At 46.5% G+C, this 27,910-nt stretch overlaps 1 protein-coding gene across 4 annotated transcripts in view; it reads left to right on the top strand.

Annotated features, from left to right (window-relative positions):
* The window catches only part of MOXD1 (monooxygenase DBH like 1), a 306,903-nt gene that overhangs the window by 255,387 nt on the left and 23,606 nt on the right, over nt 1–27,910 (top strand). For all 4 annotated transcript variants that reach the window (XM_073575826.1, XM_073575827.1, XM_073575825.1 and 1 more), the window contains one exon: nt 25,204–25,346. In XM_073575826.1, coding sequence (XP_073431927.1) covers nt 25,204–25,346 — 143 coding nt within the window. The remainder of the gene's footprint in view (nt 1–25,203; nt 25,347–27,910) is intronic.

Here is a 27,910-nt window from a genome sequence, read left to right as displayed (position 1 = left end):
GGCCGACAAGACGCTGAGCCTTATTTTCCTGTGGTTGCTTTGGCACTGAAGATTTTGGGACTGGCTAAATCCAATGCTAATTATATGCCTGAGTAGAGACTCACGTCAGGTTAATGGTGCCATAGTAATAGATACCCGGGTATCCCCAGATTAATTGTTTAAGAACTTCTGATATAGTTATATGTATTGTTATTGTGGGTTTTGAAAGGTTTATACTCAGTGTGCCATCCCAGGTGGTCCCATAATACCACCAATTTACACCTGTTTTCTTAGTACCTGGTTTGACCTTTTGGACAGGTAAATTTATTCTAAACCTCAGTGTAACACACTCAAAGTGGGAACTTTCGGATTGGCACATTTATTCTAGCTCTGGTTGAATGAGTGTAATTGAAGCAGAATTTCAGTCTGTTTCCTTCGATGCTAAACCTCACTACAACTGTCATTTTAGTAAAGACAGTATTGTTATTTCTGCCTCAGTCTCGCTTTGAGACCCACTGGATATTATTCGCACCTCTGGTCATTACAAGCTAACAGCGCACTCCAGCGACCCCAATTTGACTCAGTGTTAGGATTCGCTCACATCTAAGTATAAAATTGGCAAGTCCAATGTGAGAAAAAATTGCATGGCACTCGTAACAATGTTATTCAATGAGGCAGTATTCCTCTGCGAGTTTTTCCTCACCTGGAATTAAGGTGAGGGAAAAAACACAGTATGCTGCGTATGGCTGTGAAAAACCGCCAAAATTCACGAATGCAAGCCAATGGGTGCGATAAAAAAAATTGCGTGTGTCGTGTTATTTTTCACTCCCATCTCATAGGAAACCTGGCGTGTCATCAGACAAGTACAGTAAATTCACAGAGTGAACTGTCAAAATAGAATAGATGAAATAGGATAGAAAGATGTCAGTGAGATATATAATTAGTGTTGTTCGTGTGTAGTTTACTGTACATGTATTTAGCTAATAATTAAATAAAATAATAAAATGGTGTGGGGTACCTTATCTATCTATTAGTTCTATCTATCAATTGTGAAATGTGTGTTGGCTCACCAGGGCAGTATAATTGAAGATAAATGTAATTGTTCTCCCGCCTGGACAATCTTTGTACTTGTCAATAGATTTGTCTCTTTATAGTTAATGTTGTTAACTGGCCACAAGATGTCGCTGTTGTTTGAACATGGTTGAGAGACTGAGAAATGTCTGTTAAGGGCATGTCACACTAAGCGATATCGCTAGCAATATTGCTATAACTTGTGACGTTATAGCGATATTGCTAGCGACATCGCTGTGTCTGATACTTACCTACGACCCGCTACCCCGCTGGTTATCGCTGATCGCGCGAGAACATTCAGAACCGCTTCTCGTCGCCAGCTTCCTGCGGCGCTTCCTGTGGAGAGACGAGCAACGAGCGTGGAGCCTGGCGGGAGGACGCAGGATTGCCTAGTGTGACAGGTAAGTAGCGACCCCCGTCCCCAGCGATGTCGCTGGTGAGATCTGCCTGTGTGGCAGCTCACTAACGACCACTTAGCGATGTACCAGCGATCCTGACCGCGTCATATCGCTGGTCGGGATTGCTGGTACATCGCTAAGTGTGACAGTACCTTAAGATGTAAAAGGGAGGGTTTTATTAAAAGTGAAAGACAGGAAGAAGAAGTGCTGCCATCTTGGGCTGAGTCTGCAGGAATGAGGAGAGTATGAGGCTGTGCTGGAGAGGGATATGGTGACATCCCCTAGTGACAGTGGCAGATTAAAGCTGAACTGAACCGGTATCCGAACCTGTCCGGATGCAAGGGAATTCCTGCTGTAAAAGCTGGTAAAGATCAGAAGGTGCCTGGAACCTGTGAAGTGAAAGGTCCGCATCCTGTGGAAGCACTATAGCACATGCCTCCTCGGTGTTGCTCACCGGCTAGAAGAGCTCTGCATTTGCCTGCTTGTCCTGATCGTGTTGTTCAGAGCAGACCCAGCGGTAAGAAACACTAAAAGCTCACTGCTACACAGCAGTAAGTAAAAACGTTCACACATCACAATATATTTTGGCGCCAGGAGACACAAGGCCGGAATAAAGCCTTTAGTTAGTTAGTTAGGTATATTGACTCTACGGACCACATTTTCCTACTGGAATCAATAACCAGCATTCCTAGTTTTGTCACTATGCTTTTGTGCTGTTCAGTAACTAAAGATTCTAAGGTACATTTAGGTGCTGACATAGCACGCAGTGAACTCCAGGAAGGACTTGTGTTTTCCATTCTGTTCTCTGGAAGAGGGGTCTCTCTGTGGGACAATATAAGAAGGAGCAGTGATTCAGCTCCAGCAGACTTTGTACACGGCATCATCTCTGATGTGTATATGTATAGTTGGTTAATTTTGTAATATTCTCCATATAGTCGTGGACGGACTTTTCCTCTAGTTTCTTGAGTTTATACGGGATGGGAGGGGAACATTTAGTTGGGAAATGTGAATAGAAATATTTATTTATATACAGTATATATACAGTGCTGGGTCGCCCTCCCAGGGCTGTGGGGTACTCGGTACCGGGCCCGATGAGCCTCAATGGCAAATGTCACGGCAGCTGGGACCCGGTCCGTGGCCCTGGGCGCCCATTGTAAAAAGGGGGAAGTTTATAAGTGATTTGTGACGCCACCTGAGGTGTTCACCAATGAAGATGTAAGCCGACGCTGCAGACAGATCCTCTGGGACAGATGGTGTGGTGCAGCAATGATGTTATAGCACTCCACAGGCAGGGCTATAGTCCCAGGGCAGAGTAGGTGAAGTGACACTTACAGTGGGGAAAAAAAGTATTTAGTCAGTCAGCAATAGTGCAAGTTCCACCACTTAAAAAGATGAGAGGCATCTGTAATTTACATCATAGGTAGACCTCAACTATGGGAGACAAACTGAGAAAAAAAAATCCAGAAAATCACATTGTCTGTTTTTTTTTCATTTTATTTGCATATTATGGTGGAAAATAAGTATTTGGTCAGAAACAAAATTTCATCTCAATACTTTGTGATATATCCTTTGTTGGCAATGACAGAGGTCAAACGTTTTCTGTAAGTCTTCACAAGGTTGCCACACACTGTTGTTGGTATGTTGGCCCATTCCTCCATGCAGATCTCCTCTAGAGCAGTGATGTTTTTGGCTTTTCGCTTGGCAACACGGACTTTCAACTCCCTCCAAAGGTTTTCTATAGGGTTGAGATCTGGAGACTGGCTAGGCCACTCCAGGACCTTGAAATGCTTCTTACGAAGCCACTCCTTCATTGCCCTGGCGGTGTGCTTTGGATCATTGTCATGTTGAAAGACCCAGCCACGTTTCATCTTCAATGTCCTTGCTGATGGAAGGAGGTTTGCACTCAAAATCTCACGATACATGGCCCCATTCATTCTTTCATGTACCCGGATCAGTCGTCCTGGCCCCTTTGCAGAGAAACAGCCCCAAAGCATGATGTTTCCACCACCATGCTTTACAGTAGGTATGGTGTTTGATGGATGCAACTCAGTATTCTTTTTCCTCCAAACACGACAAGTTGTGTTTCTACCAAACAGTTCCAGTTTGGTTTCATCAGACCATAGGACATTCTCCCAAAACTCCTCTGGATCATCCAAATGCTCTCTAGCAAACTTCAGACGGGCCCGGACATGTACAGGCTTAAGCAGTGGGACACGTCTGGCACTGAAGGATCTGAGTCCATGGTGGCGTAGTGTGTTACTTATGGTAGGCCTTGTTACATTGGTCCCAGCTCTCTGCAGTTCATTCACTAGGTCCCCCCGCGTGGTTCTGGGATTTTTGCTCACCGTTCTTGTGATCATTCTGACTCCACGGGGTGGGATTTTGCGTGGAGCACCAGATCGAGGGAGATTATCAGTGGTCTTGTATGTCTTCCATTTTCTAATTATTGCTCCCACAGTTGATTTCTTCACTCCAAGCTGGTTGGCTATTGCAGATTCAGTCTTCCCAGCCTGGTGCAGGGCTACAATTTTGTTTCTGGTGTCCTTAGACAGCTCTTTGGTCTTCACCATAGTGGAGTTTGGAGTCAGACTGTTTGAGGGTGTGCACAGGTGTCTTTTTATACTGATAACAAGTTTAAACAGGTGCCATTACTACAGGTAATGAGTGGAGGAAAGAGGAGACTCTTAAAGAAGAAGTTACAGGTCTGTGAGAGCCAGAAATCTTGATTGCTTGTTTCTGACCAAATACTTATTTTCCACCATAATATGCAAATAAAATGAAAAAAAACCAGACAATGTGATTTTCTGGATTTTTTTTTCTCAGTTTGTCTCCCATAGTTGAGGTCTACCTATGATGTAAATTAGATATCAAAGAAACAATTTTCGGATTTAAACGTGCGCTGCTAGACAAAACGACTCCTTTCCAGATTGTGTACTTGTATACTTTTATTTTCCCAACGCGTTTCGAAGTCTCAAACTTCTTCCTCAGGGGATGACATGAGGAAGAAGTTTGAGACTTCGAAACGCGTTGGGAAAATAAAAGTATACAAGTACACAATCTGGAAAGGAGTCGTTTTGTCTAGCAGCGCACGTTTAAATCCGAAAATTGTTTCTTTGATATCTGATGATCTATGGTCACGGCGGGGCCATTTGGATGTGCAGCAGCTTTGACCTCTATTCCTTTATGCCTCTAACTCTCCAGCTATTGGTGAGTATAATAGCTTGAACTGTATCTCTTTTACCTGGGTAAGACCCTATTGCGCTCTTTCTCTTTTAGTTTTAACCACTTATGATGTAAATTACAGACGCCTCTCATCTTTTTAAGTGGTGGAACTTGCACTATTGCTGACTGACTAAATACTTTTTTTCCCCACTGTAGATGGTGTAGTGTCGGGCGCAAGGGATGTAGCCGTGCTGGCGTGTTGGCGCAGGAATAAGTGGAGGACACCAGGGCATGTAGTTCCAAAGCTTTACTCACAGTCTGTTGTGGTACAGGTGCCCATCTCGGTGCTGTGTCCTCCAGGTCAGGAGCTCAGCCAACTTCCAGGCAAGATGAAGTACTCCCTTCCAACACTCCGCCAACATATGTGCCTTTTCTGAACGTCTCCTCTTATAGAGCCTTTGAGTGAAGTACTCACAGTACTGAGTTACACTTGAGTTCCTCCTGTCAGATGTTCTTATGAACTCTTCTTGTATGGCAGACAGCTGTAGCCTGCTTCGGGGACTCCTTACTACCTAGTCCCGGCTCACTATTGTTGCTGTTGTGCCCCCAAGTCTTATGTGGGAATAAAGTGGTCACTACTTCTATTCCTCCGGTGTCTGCTGCAGGACCATTAGTATCCATACAACCTTGGGGACCGGACCCTGGCCTTGCGCTTTGAACTTGGGAAGAGTTTTCTCTTCCAACCCTGATCCTTAATCCTCCTATTCTCCTTACGTTCAGTACTAATCCTTCTTTCCAATGGAGAATCAAGCTTCCTTTCTCTGTCTCTTTCCAGTGCCAGCAGACCCAGATCACTGTGGCCTGCTGAAGCACTTCCTTCTTCCATCCCTCTCTTCCGGGGATCTTCTCTTTCTCACTCTCTGTCCTTCTACATAGTGAATGAAAGACTGATTGACTCAACTCTTCCCGCTCTTTTATGTGAACTAAACTCCACCCACCTCCCAGCATGTTTCTTGTTCCAAGCAGGGAGCCACCAAGGGGTGCTATGCTACACTCCAAGCAGGGAGCCGCCGAAGGTGCTTTGCTACACTACTTTGTGGTGTGGGATGCAGGTGTTGGAGTGTGGTCAGGTGTCTCCACCTTACCTGGATAGTGGGGTACCACACCTCAGGAGGAGGTGCAGTACCTATGTGGCGACTGAACCCTCAAGGGCGCCACATACCCCCCGTTAAGCACAGCACATCCGCGGGCTGCAAGAAAACAGAAGTTGACAAATACAGGAACATACAAAATTTTTATAATGCTAATAAACAATTCTTATCTAATCTTCTCAATATGAGAGGCGCTGTCTCTTGAATGTTGCAAAACAATTTTTACTAAATAGCTATACTTTACTATAGTACCTAATTCAAAAGTGCTTTTAGCAATAACTCACTATCACTTCAAGTAACATCATTAACACACTTCTTCACTTTCTCTTTTCTTTCACATTTACTATTTTCTTTTATTAACCTTAAGTAACAACCGTTGATGACTGGTTCGCCACCTGCATTTTTCAAATCTTCATCTTTATTTACATCTCTTTATTAATACATTCTATAAACTAGATTCTTTATAAAAGCTATTCTCTATTAATACTGTCATAAGGCACATTGTAAAATACTTCACATCAAAACTTCAATAATTTTTGTAGGTCCTGGACACTGCTCCCAGCCGGGATCTCTTGCAGTGTCCTTTAGGTAGGAGCCATGCTCCACGATGAGGTAGTTCTTATCCATAAAAGGGGCTATGTAAAACCAATAAAGGGCACCTAAAGAGGTGCAACTATTTACAATAAAGTTCTGGATCATTCAGCGTCCATGATCTCCACAGTTCAGCCGAGACAAACGCTGCCAATAAAACTGGGCAACAACTGGAAAAACATGATGCATAAACAAAAATAACTTTAAAGCACAATGGTGCAAATACCCTCCTGGGTAGCAGATAGTACAGGTAAACATTATGGCTAGTAGTCCCCTCCTGGGGTTCTGGAAGCTGGTTGCTTGGGCTGCTTCCAGGGGAGATGCTCTGGGTGTCCACCTCCTGGTGGGTTGATGAATTGCTGGTATTCAGCTGGCATAGCTGCTGCCTGAGGTACAGCAGGGGTGGTGACTTGTACCAAGGAATGCTGGATTGGTACCGACGTAGCCTGGCCCGCTGGTGTGGGTACAAACACAGTTCTGGTAACTACTGTGGGAGGTTTTTCTGCCAGGGGAACACACGCTTTCTCCTTCAGGTAAGTTGCCAACAAGTCCTCCGGTATGCGGCGTATGTTTAGGGCATACCAGCCGCGTAGCCCCTCATGCCGGGTAAAGGTGACATATTCCCCTGGCTGTAGGTCACGCACTAGGTGTTCCCTCTGAAGGTGAGACTCAACATCCCTCCAGCTGAAAAATAGGTCAGAGATCATCTGGGGGTCTGCTATGAACCCAAATCCCCGTTTGTGATTGACATTGAGGACCTGACCCCATCCTGCTGAATCCCGGGGGCCATAATGTCCAGCATGGACCTTCTCCTTACAGCCCAGGTCAGGACCCAGCACTGCCAGCCTTCTCTGTTCTCGCGCCCTCTCCTCGGCTGCCAGTTTGCGGAGGGTCTGTTGACAGTAAGGTTCTTCCTCCTCCTCTTCCCGGGATCGGCCCCTGCCCACCGTGGACCGTGGCACCACTGTTAGGGGTTCGGGTGTCTCCCCCCATGGACTAGTATCCCAGTCCCAGACCAAGTCCAGCACTACCTGTCCGGCCGCCGTGGCCGGCGGGCACCCAGTGGCTTCCCTAGCTTCAGGGATGACGGGCATACCTGGGGCCTCCTGGTGGTGCGGTCTTGGCTCCGGTGCAGGCACGGTGCGGCGCCCGGTGGCAGCAGTTGGAACTGCCCGGTTAAGTCCTGGAGACGGTGGTGGAGCAGATGGTGGCTCCGGATCCTTGGGTGTCTCCAGTGGGACCTGCGCTGCCGCGCTAGGTCCAGGCAGGGGCTCAACTATCTCCGCTTCAGGCCACAGGCCCTCAGATGACTCCTCTGGGCAGACAATGCTCAGCGGCGGTTGCAGCGCGGAGATGTCATTGGGCGCTGCCGGTGATATTGCAGCCTCCTCCGGCTCCAGGGGCACTGCCTGGGGTAGAGCTTGTGCAGCGGCGACGGGTACCGGTGGTGAAGGTACCGTGGGTGTAGGCCCCTCCTGGGCACGCTGCAGGTTCAGCATCCATAGGGCTTCTTGCCTCAGCCTCAGACAGGTGGTCAGCTTGGTTATCTCGCCCTCCAGCTGCTGACGGTCCAGATGGGAAGCCAGATCGGAGCCTTCAGCCATTGCGCCGGGGAGGGTCAGCTTAACCTCCCTTTGCTCTTCAGGCCTCCTCTCTCCTTCCATCATGGCATTCTCTCCCTCTTCTTCCTGTCTGGCCTCTTTTCCCGCAACCGGCTCCCGCTCCTCCTTCTTGGGGCGGCATCTTCTTCCTACTCCTCCATACCAAGCCAGTATACGAACCCCTCGGGGGGTGGGCCATTTTGCTGTCGCATAGAAGTTCAGACAGGGGAGGCCCAGGACAGTTTGCGGTCTTTTCTTAGGACCACCCATGTTGTCACGCCCTTCTTCTCCGCGCTGGCGGCCATTTTTAGCATTCATATTACAGTCTATCAAATTGGTTATTCTGCACATTTCCACAAACTTTTTTAAGTCCAATAAATCGTAGGCGCACAGAACCCGGTGGCACCGGGCTTCGTCATCCTGTTCGTGACGCCAAAATTGGGTCGCCCTCCTAGGGCTGTGGGGTACCTGGTACCGGGCCCGATGAGCCTCAATGAGAGATGTCACGGCAGCTGGGACCCGGCCCATGGCCCTGGGCACCCATTGTAAAAAGGGGGAATTTATAAGTGATTTGTGACGCCACCTGTGGTGTTCGGCAATGAAGATGTAAGCCGACACTGCAGACAGATCATCTGGGACAGATGCTGTGGTGCAGCAATGATGTTATAGCCCTCCACAGGCAGGGCTGTAGTCCCAGGGCAGAGTAGGTGAAGTGACACTTAGATGGTGTAGTGTCGGGCGCAAGGGATGTAGCCATGCAGGTGTTGGAGTGTGGTCAGGTGTCTCCACCTTACCTTGATAGTGGGGTACCACACCTCAGGAGGAGGTGCAGTACCTCTGTGGCGACTGAACCCTCAGGGGCGCCACAGTGCCTTGCGAAAGTATTCGGCCCACTGGAACTTTTCAACCTTTTCCCACATATCATGCTTCAAACATAAAGATATCAGGTGTAAATTTTTGGTGAAGAATCAGCAAGTGGAACACAATTGTGAAGTTGAACGAAATTTATTGGTTATTTTAAACTTTTGTGGAAAGTCAAAAACTGAAAAGTGGTGCGTGCAATATTATTCGGCCCCTTTACTTTCAGTGCAGCAAACTCACTCCAGAAGTTCATTGTGGATGTCTGAATGATCCAATGTTGTCCTAAATGACTAATGATGATAAATACTGTATAATCCACCTGTGTGATCAAGTATCCATATAAATGCACCTGCTCTGTGATAGTCTCAGGGTTCTGTTTGAAGCATAGAGAGCATCATGAAAACCAAGGAACACAACAGGCAGGTCCGTGATACTGTTGTGGAGAAGTTTAAAGCCAGATTTGGATACAAAATGGTTTCCAAAACTTTAAACATCCCAAGGAGCGCTGTGCAAGCGATCATATTGAAACATACCACTGTAAATCTACCAAGCCCCTGCCGTCCCTCTAAACTTTCATTTCAAGCAAGGAGAAGATTGATCAGAGATGCAGCCAAGAGGCCCATGATCACTCTGGATGAACTGCAGAGATCTACAGCTGAGGTGGGACAGTCTGTCCATAGGACAACAATCAGTCATACACTGCACAAATCTGGCCTTTATGGAAGAGTGGCAAGAAGAAAGCCGTTTCTCAAAGATATCCATAAAGAGTGTCCTTTAAAGTTTGCAACAAACCACCTTGGAGATGCACCAAACATGTGGAAGAAGGTGCTCTGGTCAGATGAAACCAAAATTGAACTTTTTGGCAACAATGCCAAATGATATGTTTGGCATAAAGGCAACACATCTCATCACCCTGAACACACCATCCCCACTGTCAAACATGGTGGTGGCAGCATCATGGTTTGGGGCTGCTTTTCTTCAGCAGGGACAGGAAAGATGGTTAAAATTGTTGGGAAGATGGATGGAGCCAAATATAGGGCCATTCTTGAAGAAAACCTGTTGGAGTCTGCAAAAGACCTGAGACTGGGACGGAGATTTGTCTTCCAACAAGACAATGATCCCAAACATAAAGCAAGATCTATAATGGAATGGTTCACAAATAAACATATCCAGGTGTTAGAATGGCCAAGGCAAAGTCCAGACCTGAATCCAATCGCGAATCTGTGGAAACGCTGAAAACTGCTATTCACAAATGATCTCCATCAAACCTCACTGAGCTCGAGCCGTTTGCCAAGGAAGAATGGGCAAGAATTTCCGTCCATATGTTTGGGATCATTGTCTTGTTGGAAGACAAATCTCCGTTCCAGTCTCAGGTCTTTTGCAGATTCCAACAGATTTTCTTCAAGAATGGTCCTGTATTTTGCTCCATCCATCTTCCCATCAATTTTAACCATCTTCCCTGTCCCTGCTGGAGAAAAGCAGGCCCAAACCATGATGCTGCCACCACCTTGTTTGACAGTGGGGAAGGTGTGTTCAGGGTGATAAGCTGTGTTGCCTTTATGCCAAACAAATCATTTGGCATTGTTGCCAAGAAGTTCGATTTTGGTTTCATCTGACCAGACCACCTTCTTCCACATGTTTGGTGTGTCTTCCAGGTGGCTTGTTGCAAACTATAAATTACACTTTTTATGTATATCTTTGAGACATGGCTTTTATCTTGCCACTTTTCCATAAAGGCCAGATTTGTGAAGTGTACGATTGATTGTTGTCTTATGGACAGACTGTCCCACCTCAGCTGTAGATCTCTGCAGTTCATCCAGAGTGATAATTGGCCTCTTGTCTGCATCTCTAATCAGTCTTCTCCATGTTTGAGATGAAAGTTTAGAGGGACAGCCGGGTCTTGGTAGATTTGCAGTTGTATGATTCTCCTTCAATTTCAATATGATCGTTTGCACAGTGCTCCTTAGGATGTTTAAAGTTTTGGAAATCATTTTTATCCAAATCCGGCTTTAAACTTTTCCACAACAGTATCATGGACCTGCCTGTTGTGTCCCTTGGTTTTCATGATGCTCTCTGTGCTTCAAACAGAACCCTGAGACTATCACAGATCAGGTGCATTTATACGGAGACTAATTACACACAGGTGGATTATATTTATCATCATTAGTCATTTAGGACTACATTGGATCTTTCAGAGATCCACAATGAACTTCTGGAGTGAGTTTGCTGCACTGAAAGTAAAGGGGCCGAATAATATTGCACGGCCCACTTTTCAGTTTTTGAATTTCCACAAAAATTTAAAATAATCAATAAATTTCGTTCAACTTCACAATTGTGTCCCACTTGTTATGTTTGAAGCATGATATGTGGGAAAAGGTTGAAAAGTTTCAGGGGGCCTAATACTTTTGCAAGGCATTGTATATAGTGGCATACAAGCGACCCTCACGAGTGGAGCAAGGAGTATCCAGGAATACATCAGAAGAATGGCGCCAAATGATGAGATGCTGAGAGAAAGCCTAAGGCAGCAACAACAACAGATCTGGAAGGAAGAACAGGAACATGAAGCACCATGGCAAGACAAGTCGCTGCATGGGGTGTACCATTGACAGATAATGGAGGTGGCTGACATGGAGAAATCCTACCAATAGCTGGAAAAAGCTCGACTCCGAGACAGCACAGAGGCACTAATCATAGCAGCACAAGAGCAAGCACTAAGTACCAAATCCAAAGAAGCAGGAATATACCACACATGACAAGACCCAAGGTGCAGACTATGCAAAGAAACCTAAGAAACCGTCCGACACATAGCGTCAGGATGCAAAATGCAAGCAGGAACAGTGTATACTGAATACCACAACCAAGTAGCGGGACTTGCATACAGCAACATCTGCACAGCATATGGGCAAAATCCTCCTAAGTCCAGGTGCGAGATCCCAGAAAAAGTGGTGGAGAATGAAAGGGCTAAAATCCTGTGGGACTTCAAGATCCAGACGGGTAAGCAGGTGTTGGCTAACCAACCAGACATTGTCATAGTGGACAAGGATCAGAAGACTGCAATGATAATAGATGTGGCAGTGGCAAGTGATAGCAACATCAGAAAGAAGGAATATGAGAAGCTGGAGAAATACCAGGGTCTCAAATGAGAACTTTAGAAGATGTGGAAGCTGAAGGCAACAGTGATTCCAGTGGTGATAGGAGCATTTGGAGCAGTGACCCCCTAAGTTGGAAGAATGGCTACAACTGATCCCAGGATCAACATCTGAACTCTCTGTCCAGAAATGCGCAATACTGGGAACAACTAAGATCCTGCACAGAACCCTCAAACTTCCAGGCCTCTGGTAGAGGACCCACAAATGAGAAAGGACAACAAAAACCACCCCCAGTGGGGGTGAGAAGTATGAGAAGTAAGAGATATATATATTTACAGTATATTCTTAGATTGTGAACCACTGTGTTAGACCAAAGGCGAGCCCGTGCTTTGCACTCACTTAATAAGGTAATAAGGTAATGGCGGCTGGTTCAAACGGGCACGCCACCAGGTAAATTCCCATGGAGAAACGAGCAGAAACAGTTTTCTTGGGCGCCGAGCTGTTCAGCACAGTGGATATAGCCTTCTGGTAAAATGTTTGTTTGTTGTGTTTTTTTTGTGCGTATATCAAAACCGAGTAGGAATATCTTCGTTCCTAAGTAAAATAGGTACTGACAGTTGACTGTGTGGAAATTAGTTCTTTTCTCAACTGTGACTCCTCTGTATCTTGAACAACACCCTCAGTGCATGATTTACACTATCTATCTATCTATCTATCTATCTATCTATCTATCTGTATATAAGATTGTTTTATTAGTTAGAAAACTAGATTGAAATGACAGATAATTACGGTATGTAAAAGCTGATGTTAAAAACGAATTGTATAAGGATTGCATATGCTTGTCATATGGATGCTAGGTGAGGAAAAAAACGCATGGCACTTGCTTGACACTCTCTAACTTTTCTGATTGAGAATCTCAGTTACTTTATATACACAGATGTGAGCGTACCCTAATGCTTACACGCTCAATTGGAAAGAGATGGAAAGTACTACCATGTTTTGCCTCCACTGTGGTCTGGTGGCTCATCCTCTTGCCTATGAGCTGTAAATGCAAAAAGAGGAAATTGCAGAATGGTGACAAATTTTATTAAAGAGTAAATATGAAAATTGCTTGATATTACAGCCACTTTTCAATCAAATTCATATTTGAAGATATCAACATCTACCCCAAATTTGTATATCTTCCCAACATTAATACATAATACTAATACTTAATGCTAATATATAATACAATAACGTTTATATTAATACGTAATACTATTTACCCAATTGTAAGTCCCACAGTCCCTGGAAAATAATTGTAACCCTAGACTGATCCACAAAGGGATGAGATGTTGAAAATGTAATATTCCCTGTCATCCTTAAAAACCACAAGCAAATTACATTTTCTCATTTGAGCTTAAAATAGCTAACAACTTCCTTAGTTATTCCAATATTAATATAATCAACTAACCACATCTACTGTACCAAAGAATTCACAATTAAAATGTTATTTCTACATGCAAATATATAAAGAATGGGCTTTTTTTTTTTTTTTTTTTTTTACAGCCAAGCGGTTATTGACTACTTAGTAGAGTTGAGCGACTTTTGTTTTTTTAGGGTCGAGTTTCGTTTCGTGAAACCCGACTTTTCCAAAAGTTGGGTCGAGCAAGATCGTCCGATTATAGGGAAAAGTCGGGGTCGTCCCGAAACACGAAACCCAATGTAAGTCAATGGGGAATAAAAGTCGGCAGTGAGAGGAGGACAGGAAACACACCTACAGTGCCCATTTGAATGCCAAAAGCATCAATTATTCTTACTTAAGCTTGTCAACCTTAATTAACTTCATAATACAAGTTACGCACTGAAAAATGGGGGTTATTTGGCTAAAGTTGTGGGGGGGGAGGGCTGGCTCCAGGTTTTCATGTGCCCTGGGCGAAAGAGCACCCCTTTAACACATGCCACAACTCATCATGATCCGATACGGCAGAGAAATAGCGGTATAGTACACTGAAAAATACTTCACTTTTTACATCTCATGACGAGGCCCATCTATTTCTCCATACAGAATCATTGGTCCCATATAATGTTTGAAACAGTATATGATGAGCTCCACATAATGCTACAGTATATGTTGGTCCCCATGGATGAAGCTCCACTGTCTTATGGGCCCAAATAATGCTCCAACCATAATGGGCCCCATTTCTAATGCTCTAGTGTATAATGGGCCCTGTAAATGCTGCTCCAGTGTCTGATGTCCACCTTTGGAATGTTCCAGTGTATGGTGGGCCCCATCTATCATTCTCCAGAGTATAGTGCTCCCCAAAAATTGCTGTCCCAACATTGAAAACAATCAAATAAGTCTCCTCGCTAGGGAATCCCTGTACTTGTCTGGACTCCTCGTCGTCCCCATCTTCCATCTCACTGCACAGTATTTCAACTTTGCAAGTGCTGTGATCCTGAGCAAGCAGGGGGGGCCCACTCGTTGGCGACGGCACTGGCACAGGGCCCCTGATAGTACGGTGGTGTGTCTGATGGCGGGTGGGCCGAACCTGCACTTTCATCTGCAGCTTCCTCTTTGTCACCGTGTAAGATGGAACTGTATATGGGAAGGGTAACCTGAGTTTCATCAGGGTCAGATTCAGGCCGTGTAGCATGCGAGGGGAATGTAGTGGTCTGGGTCAATGTACCAGCAGATTCATCGAGCAGTGGCTGGGCATCAGTGCACTTGTGTCGCCCCCAGGAGTACGGTCACCACAGTGGCATTACCTTCCTCCTAGGGAGTGTGATGTCATGCTTTGGAGCAACGAACGATCTCTCTAGCAGGTTAACTGATTGGGCGGCGTTATTCCCACGAGTCATGACCCTCCAAACAGCGTTCATGAAGGCATAGTGTTTGTTTTACGTGGGCAGTATGGTTGCAAAGCTGAACCTTAAAGGAATGTCCAGAAGGGCACCACCAGGAGTGGAGCCTACGGTTAAATTCGACTCCACCTGGGAAACCTCAACCATGCCAGCTACAGAACAGATGCACACATTGCAAGCTTAATTCCGTTAATGAACGAGACTCCGTCATGCCCCGCGGTCCGAGTCCGGCTTACTAGAGGGACACGTGAGGCTCTGCCACATGAGATTGGCCAATAACTGGTGTGTCATGCCCTTACATGTCCGTGGCTGCATGTGCGCTACACTGAAAAGGCCAGCGTTTGTCGCTTACAGGTGCAGATAACCCGCTGAACAACGTTAGTGATGGGGATCACTGATTACAATTATTACCCGCGAACAATGATTTCCCAGTAAGTGCAGGTCAACCGCAGTTCCGGAATTAGGCCTAACCGTCATTCCTAAAAAAATGAAAAACTTACGTGTGCAAACCACAGGTGCTGTAGCTTGCTTAACAGCTCGCCAGCCGTTCTCACGCCCAGTATGGATTACACGTGATTGCACAAAGGTGAGAAAGGGTACCGTATCCCCAGATAACATGTATGGATAGCGTACACATTCAAAATATATGTCTATACATCAGGAGGCAGGCTCAGACGGTGTTAGGCCCAGTATGGATTGCACATGATTGCACAAAGGTTAGAAAGGGTACCGTATCCCCGGATAACATGTATGGATAGCGTACACATTCAAAATATATGTCTATACATCAGGAGGCAGGCTCAGACGGTGTTAGGCCCAGTATGGATTGCACGTGATTGCACAAAGGTTATAAAGGGTACCGTATCCCCGGATAACATGTATGGATAGCGTACACATTCAAAATATATGTCTATACATCAGGAGGCAGGCTCAGACGGTGTTAGGCATAGTATGGATTGCACGTGATTGCACAAAGGTTAGAAAGGGTACCGTATCCCCGGATAATATGTATGGATAGCGTACACATTCAAAATATATGTCTATACATCAGGAGGCAGGCTCAGACGGTGTTAGGCCCAGTATGGATTGCACATGATTGCACAAAGGTTAGAAAGGGTACCGTATCCCCGGATAACATGTATGGATAGCGTACACATTCAAAATATATGTCTATACATCAGGAGGCAGGCTCAGACAGTGTTAGGCCCAGTATGGATTGCACATGATTGCACAAAGGTTATAAAGGGTACCGTATCCCCAGATAACATGTATGGATAGCGTACACATTCAAAATATATGTCTATACATCAGGAGGCAGGATCAGACGGTGTTAGGCCCAGTATGGAATGCACATGATTGCACAAAGGTTAGAAAGGGTACCGTATCCCCGGATAACATGTATGAATAGCGTACACATTCAAAATATATGTCTATACATCAGGAGTCAGGCTCAGACGGTGTTAGGCCCAGTATGGATTGCACGTGATTGCACAAAGGTTAGAAAGGGTACCGTATCCCCGGATAACATGTATGGATAGCATAGTGTACACATTCAAAATATATGTCTATACATCAGGAGGCAGGCTCAAACGGTGTCAGGCAAAGTATGGATTTGACGGCCCAGACTACACAGCGGAGGAGCAGGGAGAGGTAAAGATTGCAAATGCTGGGGCCCTGCCCAAGCAAGGGGGGCCCACTCGTGGGCGTCGGTACCGGCACTGGGCCCCTCATAGTACGGCGGTGTGTCTGACGGCGGGTGTGCACCACCACCGTCAGAGACACTTGATTGCACTATGAGGGACCCTGTGCCAGCTCCCGCGCCCAAGAGTCGGCCTACCCACCTGTCCAGGGCAACGGCACTCGCACGGTGTCGTGCGCTAGGTGGTGACCCCGGCCATGGGGGGGGGGAGGCAGCAAAGTTAGGGAGTTTTAGAAAGTGGCATATGTTGATGTTGGACATTCTGCTGATGCAAAAGGTGAAATAGGTCAAGTCCCAGGAAGAGGTGGACCAAAGCAAGCCATTTTTCTGTCACCCTATGTGTCATCAGGGGAAGGTGGGACAAAATCCTTGGAAACCCATGCGTGGTTCATTTTAATGAAGGTTAGATCATCCACATTTTGGGTTGACAGACGGGTCCTTTTTTCTGTCAGGATTGATCCAGCTGCACTGAAGACTCTTTCCGATAGCACACTTGCAGCTGGGCAAGCGAGCTCCTGTAAGGCATATTGGGCCAATTCAGGCCAGGTGTCCAGTTTAGCGGCCCAATAGTCAAAGGGGAATGACCTGTGTGGTAGAACATCGATATGGGAGGAAAAGTAGTTTGTAACCATAGTTGACAACTGCTGTCTCCTGTCACTTTCCATCGATGCAGTATTACCAGTTGTGTGAGCGGTACTTGAAAAATCAGTCCACAACATTGTCATGAAACCCCTGTCTCCAACGCCACTTCTGCTGTGTGCACCACGAACACCTCTGCCAAGCTGCCCCCGGCCCGTACGGCTCGTGTGAGAACCATCACCGCTGCTGTGTGCTGGGAATGCCTCAAGCAACCGATTTACCAGAGTTGCTTGTTTATTAGCCAATATTAGGTCAAGGTTGTCCTGTGGCATGATGTTTTGTAATTTGCCTTTATAGCGTGGATCCAGGATGCTGGCCAACCAGTAGTCGTCATCGTTCATCATTTTGGCAATGCGGGGGTCCCTTTTTAGGATCTGCAAGGCATAATCTGACATGTGGGCCAATGTTCCCGGTGTCAATGATGCACTGCGAGTGCTGGTTGGAGGAGCACTTTCTGGCAAATCCACATCCCTCCAGTCACGCACAAACCCTGTACCAGACCTTGCCACGCCAACATTTTCACTTGCCCCACGAGATGCATCCTCCTCCCCTAAGTAATCATCCCCATCATCCTCCTCCTCCTCTTCCTCCACCTCGTCCAGGAGAGGTCCCTGAGCAGACAATGGCTGAATGTCATCAAGGATTCCCTCCTCCTCTTCCTCCTCATCAACAATGGCTGCAGAAGCCTGCTCCTTAAGGTGCGTCAAAGTTTGCATGAGCAGACGCAAAAGTGGGATGCTCATGCTTAGGATGGCGTCGTCTGCGCTTACCAGCCGTGTGCATTCCTCAAAACACTGAAGGACTTTACAGAGGTCTTTCAGCTTCGACCACTGCACACCTGTCAACTCCATGTCTGCTCTCAAAGTGCCTGGCCGTGTATCCTCCCACAAATGCATTATGGCCTGCCTCTGCTCGCACAGCCGCTCCACCATGTGCAGGGTGGAGTTCCACCTTGTTGCAATGTCGATAATGAGGCGGTGGTTGGGAAGGTGGAGCAATCGCTGCAGCTTCTGCATACGAACGGAGTGTACAGGCGACCGGCGGATGTGCGCGCACAGTCTTCGCACCTTCTGGAGCAGGGCTGTTAACTCCGGATAATTTTTGAGGAAGCACTGCACCACCAGGTTCAAGGTGTAAGCCAAGCAAGGTATATGGCTGAGTTTTGAAAGGGCTATGGCTGCCACAAAATTACGGCCGTTATCACTAACTACCTTGCCTGCCTCAAGATGTACACTGCCCAGCCATGACTCAGTTTGTCACTTCAAGTACTCGGCCAGCACCTCGGCGGTGTGTCTGTCGCCCAAACACATCATCTGCAACACAGACTGCTGACGCTTTCCACTAGCTGCTCGATAGGGGGACACCTCGTGTGCAACAGTGGCAGCTGCAGATGGAGTGCTCGTACGACTGCGCTCTGTGGATGAGCTTTCGCTTCTGGAGGAGGAGGAGGAGGAGGGTCGAACGCCTACAGCCAACTGTTTCCTATACCGTGGGCTAGGCAGCACTGTCCCACCACCGCTGTCCCCTGTGGACCCTGCATCCACCACATTAACCCAGTGCGCAGTGATGGACACGTAACGGCCCTGGCCATGCCGACTGGACCATGCATCAGTTGTGAGGTGCACCTTTCCACTCACTGACTGCTTGAGTGCATGGACAATGCGGTCTTTCACATGATGGTGGAGGGCTGGGATGACTTTGCGAGAGAAGAAGTGGCGACTGGGTAGGTCATAGCGTGGTACTGCATAGGCCATGAGTTCACGGAAAGCTGCGCTTTCCACCAACCGAAAGGGCATCATCTCAAACGAGATTAGTTTGGCAATGTGGGCGTTCAAACCCAGTGTACGCGGATGACAGACTGAGTACTTTCTTGACCTACTCATAGTGTCTGGGTGGGTGAGCTGGACTTGAGAGCTGCATATGGTGGAAGTAGCGGTGGACAGGGCTGACTGAGAGAGGGTTGATGATGGTGATGGAGTTGTTGTTCTTTCTGATGGCCTAGAATCAGTCTTTCGTTGATATAACAGTGGGATTCCCTGACTGCTGTGGCCTTGCAACGACACCTCTACATTTGCTGCTGTGCTAACCGGTGGGCTTACAGTGGGGGAAACAATGTAGCGTTGCTGACTACCTTCGTTGTGATCAGTTGCACATGTGGCACTTGAGGTTTGGTGTTGTGTCCACGCTTGCAAGTGCATGGTGGTTAAATGTCTAAGCATGCAACTGGTATTCAAATTTTTCAGATTTTTCCCTCGGCTAAAGGTCTTTGCGCACTTCTTACAGATAACCTTGGCCTGATCATGAGGATTTTGTTCAAAAAAGTGCCACACTGCACTCTTCCTACTTTGGCAGACATTTTGCGGCCTAGCACGCTGTGATCTTTTGACCCTCTGGACAAGCTGTCCAGCAACTCTTTTGATTTTTGGAACCTGTCTTTGGAGTGCCCGGGCCTGCCAGATAACAGCTGTTGCGATGTCGATGTCTGCTGTGGATGCTCCTCATCTGAGCTATTGGAAGCAGCACCCTCTTCCCCCAATGGATGCCAATCTGGGTCAACAACTGGGTCATCCATCACCTCCTCTTCTATGTCATGTGCACCTTCCTCTGTGTCACAGTGTATGGTGGTATAGTGTGCGGGAAGGGGCACCTGAGTCTCATCAGGGTCAGAATCTGGCTCTGTACACTGCGAGGACAATGTAGTGCTCTGAGTGAATGTACCAGCAGAATCATCCATCAGCGGCTGTGCATCAGTGCACTCCATGTCAGATTCATCTTGGCCTGGGTAATTCACCATTTGACTTGATAATCCAGGCATGGTATGTGAAAACAGCTCCATGAAGTAATCAGTAGTATGGCCTGCGTCATCCTTCAATCTTGGTTGGGGTGAAGGACACAAGGAAAGGTGTGGTTCATGAACATGAGCCTCCAATGACGACTCAGTGCTTTTACTTTTTACAACTGAAGAAGAGGAGGCGATAGAGCTGGAGGCTGAGTCAGCAATGTAAGACAAAACTTTTTCCTGATGCTCTGGCTTTAAAAGCGGTTTGCCAACTCCTAGAAAACTAAGCCTTCGAAGCCTTATGGAGCCAGACGATGACGCAGGCTCAACACCTCCTGCATTCGGTCCTATTTTGCTCTTGCCACTACCATCAGAGACACCACCAACACCATCATTACCAGCTGCCAACCCCCGCCCAATTCCACGGCCTCTTCCACCAGACTTCCTCATTTTTTGTAGAAATGTAGACAAAATCCAACAAACTATATAGTAATGTAAAACAAGGTACAAGGTGTCTATAGGACAGGGGAGATTTTGAATTTCTGCACACACTAGTGGACACTGGACACTTTTGGATTGTGTGAGGCCCACTGAATATCTGAGCGCTATGTCACAGGCTCGATGGCACAGCTGTGACAAAAGTGACTAGAGGATAAGTGAGATTTTGAATTTCTGCACACACTAGTGGACACTGGACACTTTTCGATTGTGTGAGGCCCACTGAATATCTGAGCGCTATGTCACAGGCTCGATGGCACAGCTGTGACAAAAGTGACTAGAGGATAAGGGAGATTTTGAATTTCTGCAGACACTTGTGGACACTGGACACTCTTGGATTGTGTGAGGCCCACTGAATATCTGAGCGCTATGTCACAGGCTCGATGGCACAGCTGTGACAAAAGTGACTAGAGGATAAGGGAGATTTTGAATTTCTGCACACACTAGTGGACACTGGACACTTTTGGATTGTGTGAGGCCCACTGAATATCTGAGCGCTATGTGACAGGCTCGATGGCACAGCTGTGACAAAAGTGACTAGAGGATAAGTGAGATTTTGAATTTCTGCACACACTAGTGGACACTGGACACTTTTGGAATGTGTGAGGCCCACTGAATATCTGTTCGCTATGTCACAGGCTCGATGGCACAGCTGTGACAAAAGTGACTAGAGGATAAGGGAGATTTTGAATTTCTGCAGACACTTGTGGACACTGGACACTCTTGGATTGTGTGAGGCCCACTGAATATCTGAGCGCTATGTCACAGGCTCGATGGCACAGCTGTGACAAAAGTGACTAGAGGATAAGTGAGATTTTGAATTTCTGCACACACTAGTGGACACTGGACACTTTTGGATTGTGTGAGGCCCACTGAATATCTGAGCGCTATGTCACAGGCTCGATGGCACAGCTGTGACAAAAGTGACTAGAGGATAAGGGAGATTTTGAATTTCTGCAGACACTTGTGGACACTGGACACTCTTGGATTGTGTGAGGCCCACTGAATATCTGAGCGCTATGTCACAGGCTCGATGGCACAGCTGTGACAAAAGTGACTAGAGGATAAGTGAGATTTTGAATTTCTGCACACACTAGTGGACACTTTTGGATTGTGTGAGGCCCACTGAATATCTGAGCGCTATGTCACAGGCTCGATGGCACAGCTGTGACCAAAGTGACTAGAGGATAAGGGAGATTTTGAATTTCTGCAGACACTTGTGGACACTGGACACTCTTGGATTGTGTGAGGCCCACTGAATATCTGAGCGCTATGTCACAGGCTCGATGGCACAGCTGTGACAAAAGTGACTAGAGGATAAGTGAGATTTTGAATTTCTGCACACACTAGTGGACACTGGACACTTTTGGATTGTGTGAGGCCCACTGAATATCTGAGCGCTATGTCACAGGCTCGATGGCACAGCTGTGACAAAAGTGAATAGAGGATAAGGGAGATTTTGAATTTCTGCAGACACTTGTGGACACTGGACACTCTTGGATTGTGTGAGGCCCACTGAATATCTGAGCGCTATGTCACAGGCTCGATGGCACAGCTGTGACCAAAGTGACTAGAGGATAAGGGAGATTTTGAATTTCTGCAGACACTTGTGGACACTGGACACTTTTGGATTGTGTGAGGCCCACTGAATATGACAGCGCTATGTCACAGGCAGAAATTGGCTAGTGTATCACAAACTACAAGGTGTATGTAGAATTGGGCAGAATAGGAATCTCCCTAGAGTGCAGGTCTGTAAGAACGGAACATGTCCTCGACTTATTCTCACAGAGTGACACAGATAGCTTCACTGTGGCTGTGATAACAGCCGTTACACGGTACTGTGTGAGGAGCGTACACCGCTGTATGGTGTGAAAAAATTCACGCTCAGTACCTCAGCATTACAAAAAAAAAATTGGGATTGCTTTTAAAAAAGCAATTTGCAGCTCAGTACCTCAGCAGGACAAAAAAAAAAAATTGTGATTGCTTTTAAAAAAGCAGTTTGCAGAGCAGTGGGTAAACAGCAATGCAGCTGTCAGGAAGCCTTAGAAGGCAGCCCAACAACCAACACCACTGATACACCACAATATAGCCTCCCCTTGCACTGCACACACAGTGACTGGTGTGTTGTACAGGCACAATCGCTAGCAGCAGAAGCAGTTTTTTTTTCTTCTTCCCTGCCTAACGCTCTCCCTACAGAATCAGCAGCAACCTCTCCCTATGCTAAGATCGGCAGAAGTAAGATGGCGGTCGGCGTGCACGCCCTTTTATACCCCCTGTGACGCCCACCAAAGCAAGCCAATCATTTGCATGCCCTTCTGAAAGATGGTGGTGACCAGTGCCTATGTCATCACGTTGCCCACAGTGTCCGTGGATCCTGATTGGCTGAAAAAGAGCGCAAAACAAACTTTTGAAACGCGACTTTGGCGCGTAAGTCGCCGACCTCGTGGCCGACCTCATCCTAGGGTCGGGTTTCGTTTCATGAAACCCGACTTTGCCAAAAGTCGGCGACTTTTGAAATTTTTCGACCCGTTTCGCTCAACTCTACTACTTAGTAAATCCATAATCTATTCTATTATTTCTAAACACCGTTTTTTGGGGATTACTTTGTATCTCCATTCATACTGCACCCACACACACAAATGATATACCATTTGAAAGGTAAACTTGCCCCCTTCAGCAAGAAATTAGCCAAACAAACCACACATCCACGATTTGATCACAAAATACAGTTTAAACATTAATTTTCGTAAACCTGCTGTAAGGAAAAATGACCTGCAGGTGGCCCCACACAAACCCAAAGCACACTACCACAAAGCTGCTTACAGACATCACAAGCAAATCTAAACATTTGCCTTCGGGGCTTTCCAGCTTGCCGAACTGCTTGCCCAGCCTATTTCAGCCAAATTGGAGGATTGCACACTTCACTGCAGGTGAGTCACATTTGTAAACATGCACTGCCTATTGAATTGCACACTTGCTCCATTCATACTCAACCCACACAAACAAATGATACACCATTTGAAAGGTCAAATGACCTGCAGGTGGCAGCACACTACCCCAAAGCACACTACCACAAAGCTGCTTACAGACATCACAAACAAATCCAAACATTTGCCTTGGGGTCTTTCCAGCTTGCCCAAGTGCTTGCCTAGCCTATTTCAGGCACTTTGGAGGATTGCACACTTCACTGCAGGTGAGTCACATATGCAAACACATTTGTAAACATGCACTGCTTTTTCGGTGATTACTTCACTGCACACACACAAATGGTGAGTCACATATGCAAACACATTGGTAAACATGCACTGCTTTTTTGCTGATCACTTTTCCCCACACACACAAAGGATATACCATTTGAAAGGTAAACTTGACCCCTTCGGCAAGAAAAGAGTCAAACAAACCACACATCCACAATTTTATCATTAAATACAGTTTAAACATTCTTTTTCATAAACCTGCAGAAAGAAACAATGACCTGCAGGTGGCACCTCAACCAGAAGACATTGTTTGGCATCTCCTTATCAAACCAATTTATTGTATTATCAATCAACATATATAAATACCTGTCTGTGTTCATCTTCTCATGAAATACATTTACATTTGGCCAGCTTGCTTTTTCTGAAATTACCTGCCCCCGATGACCAATATGTGAAGATTTTGCATGGGCCAAGCTAGTAGTTGATCATTTTAAACCTAACTCATCCCAGTGTTACCTTTGTAAAATAAAGTTTGTGTAATCTTGTAAGGCAGATGTCCCAAACCTGTGGCTTGCGGGCCTATGATGTGTGTGGTTGGTTAGCTGCTGTTTGCCAAGTTGCTGCATTAGCACAAAGTCTAGCAAACAGCTATGAAGATAATGGTGACTTTTGTGAGTAGCCCCGCACAGAAAAGCAGATCTGGATGTGCATTTACAGACAGGGGATAAATATTGTAACTTGGAGATAGGAGAGACTGTCATGGGGTCCAGTCCGGAGTTTATCTTCTGAAATCTTCACTCCGGACTGGTCATGCGGGGGGTTAATCTCATCAACCTCGTTCTGGAGCTAGCTGGGCTATTTCAGTCTCTCACAGCCTGCTGACCAGGGTTAGTGATAGCTCAAGTTTCCAGTTTAGAGCCTCTGACCATTGTACATTGGTGATCCTCCTGCCTTTGACTGATATTCACGTGTATGACCCGGATTGATCTCTGACCCTGTCTCTTGGTATTCGTCTCTGCTGTTATGTTCCCTCTCTGGCATCTGACCCCCGGCTTGTACCCCGACCACGTATTTCGTCTCATGTTTTGGACCCCGTGCTCATGTTCTGGCTTTCTGACTCTCGGCTTGGTATTTTGACTACGTGTATTGCTGCTCCTTCTGGTACGTCTGCTCCTGCTAGCTTCTGACTCGGTTCATCTGACTATTCTCTCGTTACCTGTGGCACCTGTGCTGTTGCTCAGGGTTGCTGCTCTTAGTGTGCAACCTCTCTTCCCTCACCAGCTCCCCCTGGTGGAGGTTTCACTACAGAGAAGTGTTGAAGCTGGATGCAATAATTTAGTGTGAGTGCTTCATGGAATAAATTCCAGATGGGGGTAAATTAGGAAGCCCTGGGTGAAAGAATGTTGCCTATAGGGAGGGTGGAACAAGGGAAGCTTTGGCTAACATTAAACTGGTAATGGGGGTTCTGGGTCACACAAAGTCTTTAGAGGATGGACATACTGGATGTAGCTCGCAGCCATCTCTCAAAACAGAATATGGCTTTCAAGTTAAAACTTTTACTATTTGACTGTTATTTATATAATTGCAAAAAATATTTTTCAATCATGCTTAGTAATAATATTGTACATCTTACTGAAATTTTAGGGTGGCCTGAGTGCAAGAGATGAAATGTGTCTTTCCTATTTAATTTATTATCCAAAAATTGATCTTGCCCGATGTGAAAGTATCCCAGAAATGAAAGAGCAGCTTCAGTTCATTGGAGTGAAGGAAATATACAAACCAGTCACGTAAGTAAAACGACAAACATATAACATAACAATTCAAAATTCAGTACAACAAACATTTGATAGTCGTTTTAGCATGCACAAAAAATAGCCATTCTGGAATTATCTACTTATCTCTTTAGCTAATCAAATTCTACAACTCCATAATAATTGGTATTTATCAAAAAGGCAATAATTATTGCATAAAATACAATTACTGTTTTTTCTTCAGATTATAAGAAGCACTTTTTTTCCCCCAAATTTCGCAGGAAAAATAGGGGTGTGTCTCATAATCCAAATGTATTTCACCAGGAAAGCGGGTAGCTGAAATGGAGCGGGATCATAGGATGCTGGGTCACTGCTGCAGGAGGCTGACGGCAGCAGGATAGGGTGATGCTGTGGGCTCCAAGTTCAGATGAGGGGGTGTCCCGTCAGTGTGAGGCTGCAGGCCCTCGTCTCCTGATATCTTGTCTCCCGAGATCTCAATCTGTGCATGCTCTGCTTCTGGCGGCTCATTTCCCGAAGCCCACCCCAGGGAAATAAATGGGAAGGGGGCTCCACTCACCACCAACATTTTATGAAAGCACAGGGCCCACAGCCTTGCACCACCGGGGCACCCCCTCCTCCCAGTACAGGGCCCAAAGCATCGCCCCACACCTGCCACCGCCAGCCTTCTGCAGCAGTGACCCTGCCTCCTGTGAACTCTGCTCCACTGCAGCCTCCACCTTTTTTCCGGTAAGCTACTGTAAAATCAGACTACAAGATGCACGTTCAGACAGTACACTTGCAGGCAAGCATCTCCAAGGTATAAAGTGCATAATCTGGCTATGTCTTCAATTTGGAGACACAGAAGTTAAATGGGGCCTACTCATCACTTGGAGACATGTGGACATATAATATTCCAGCATGTTGTTGAAACATATCAGATGGTGGTGCCAGATGTGATGGGCTGAGGAAGGTTTTCTACATTTCATCCAGGCTAGCTCTCCTTTTCGAGGCACTGGCTGTGTGCCAGCTGATAGACGACTTCCTCTTCCTTTGCCTTGGTCTTTCACTGAGCCAACGCTGTCAGATGGGAACGCCGTCAGTAACGCGTCTACCAGCATGTGCTATTATTCCTGTTCTTTGCTATCCCACTCTGGTGATTGAAGTAAGGATGGTATGTTGTCCTTGTAGCGGGGATCCAGCAGGGTAGACACTCAGCATTGGCATCAATCCGGGAAACATGGCAGTCATTGCGCAGTCACAGCATCATTTATTGGTGTACTTTATTTAGTGAGCCAGGCTGCCTAGAGGCAATGACATGCTGTACTCAGTGGGAGTGGTATTGTATGGATTCTCTGTATCCCCCCCAGCTACGCTACAGTGCCCATGAGCTGCTTTGAGTGCCAACCTGCTGTGGACATTGTTCCTCCTCATTATCCTCCAAAGCTGTACACTTTCTGTACATTTGTGTACCTAGCAGCTGTTGGTATAGGAACCTGCCCTCCGAGCCATGTGTGGCTACCTGGTCTGTTAATGGTGTGAATGGTTCTTGGTCCTCATACTCCTCTTCCTTCTGTGACACAATGTCATCCATCATCTCTTGACGCATTTTTTCAAGCAGGCATCATCAGCACTGGCCATGTAGGTGCAGTACTTAAAGCAGTGCCGCATGACACACACGTTCTGCATGGAGGACCACTCGGTGGTGAAGTAGTGAAGTAGTGTTGTTCTGCAAAGTGACTCAATAGTGCATGCTGCAGCTGAAACTTCACTTTTGCCTGCTGCTGCTGTCACGGTCTCTCCAGCATATGCAATGTGGAGTTCCACCTTGTGGGTATGTCACATATGAGCAGAAAGGCAGAAGCGACACTGCAGCACAGACAGGCAAGCAGCAGGGTGAGAAAGCCGTAAGCGCATAGATGGCCCACACTTTCAGCATCAGCTCTGACATATGTTTGTAATTTTTAAGGAACCTCTATAACACCAAATTCAGCACATGCGCCAGGCAAGGGATGTATGTCAAACCGACCTAGCCTAGAGATGCTACGAAAGTTTGCCCGTTATCACAAACCACCCGGCCGGGGTTGAGGTTCAAGGGGACAAGCAACCACTCATCAGTTTGCTGTTTGATCCCCCTAGTGGTCCATGTATCGATGGCTATGTTGACCTTGTCATTGAAGGAGTTGCTCAGTACACATCTGATTTTGTGCGTAACATGTATGTGCAGGGCATGGATGGCCCGCCGGGAAATGTAATGGTGGCTTGGAAGCACATACAGTGGGTCAGCCACCAACATCAAGATTTTAAAGCTGTCCATCCCCACCACCAAGAATGGCAGCATTTCAAAGGCCAGGAATTTTGAAATGCTGTCTCTCAGTACCAAGGCTCATGGGTGGGTAGGTAGATACTTTTGCTTTCTCTCCAGTGTTAGGGGAATGGACCTCTGAATGCTTTCATGGGATGGTGTGGAGATGCTGGGTGACACTGCTGGTGGTGGTGGTGCTGTCATATCCTCTCTTTGAAATGAGACAGGTGGCCCTGTTGACTGAGAGTGGGAGGATGAAGATAAGACCGCAGCTGAAGAAGGAGCAGGATGAGCCTCA

The sequence above is a fragment of the Dendrobates tinctorius genome, unplaced genomic scaffold (genome assembly GCF_039654945.1).
Source record: "Dendrobates tinctorius isolate UK_male_01 unplaced genomic scaffold, ASM3965494v1 ptg000046l, whole genome shotgun sequence".
NCBI classification, from domain to species: Eukaryota; Metazoa; Chordata; class Amphibia; order Anura; family Dendrobatidae; genus Dendrobates; species Dendrobates tinctorius.
The sequence above is the reverse complement of the archived record's forward strand: the minus strand, read 5'-3'. Positions and strand labels throughout refer to the sequence as shown.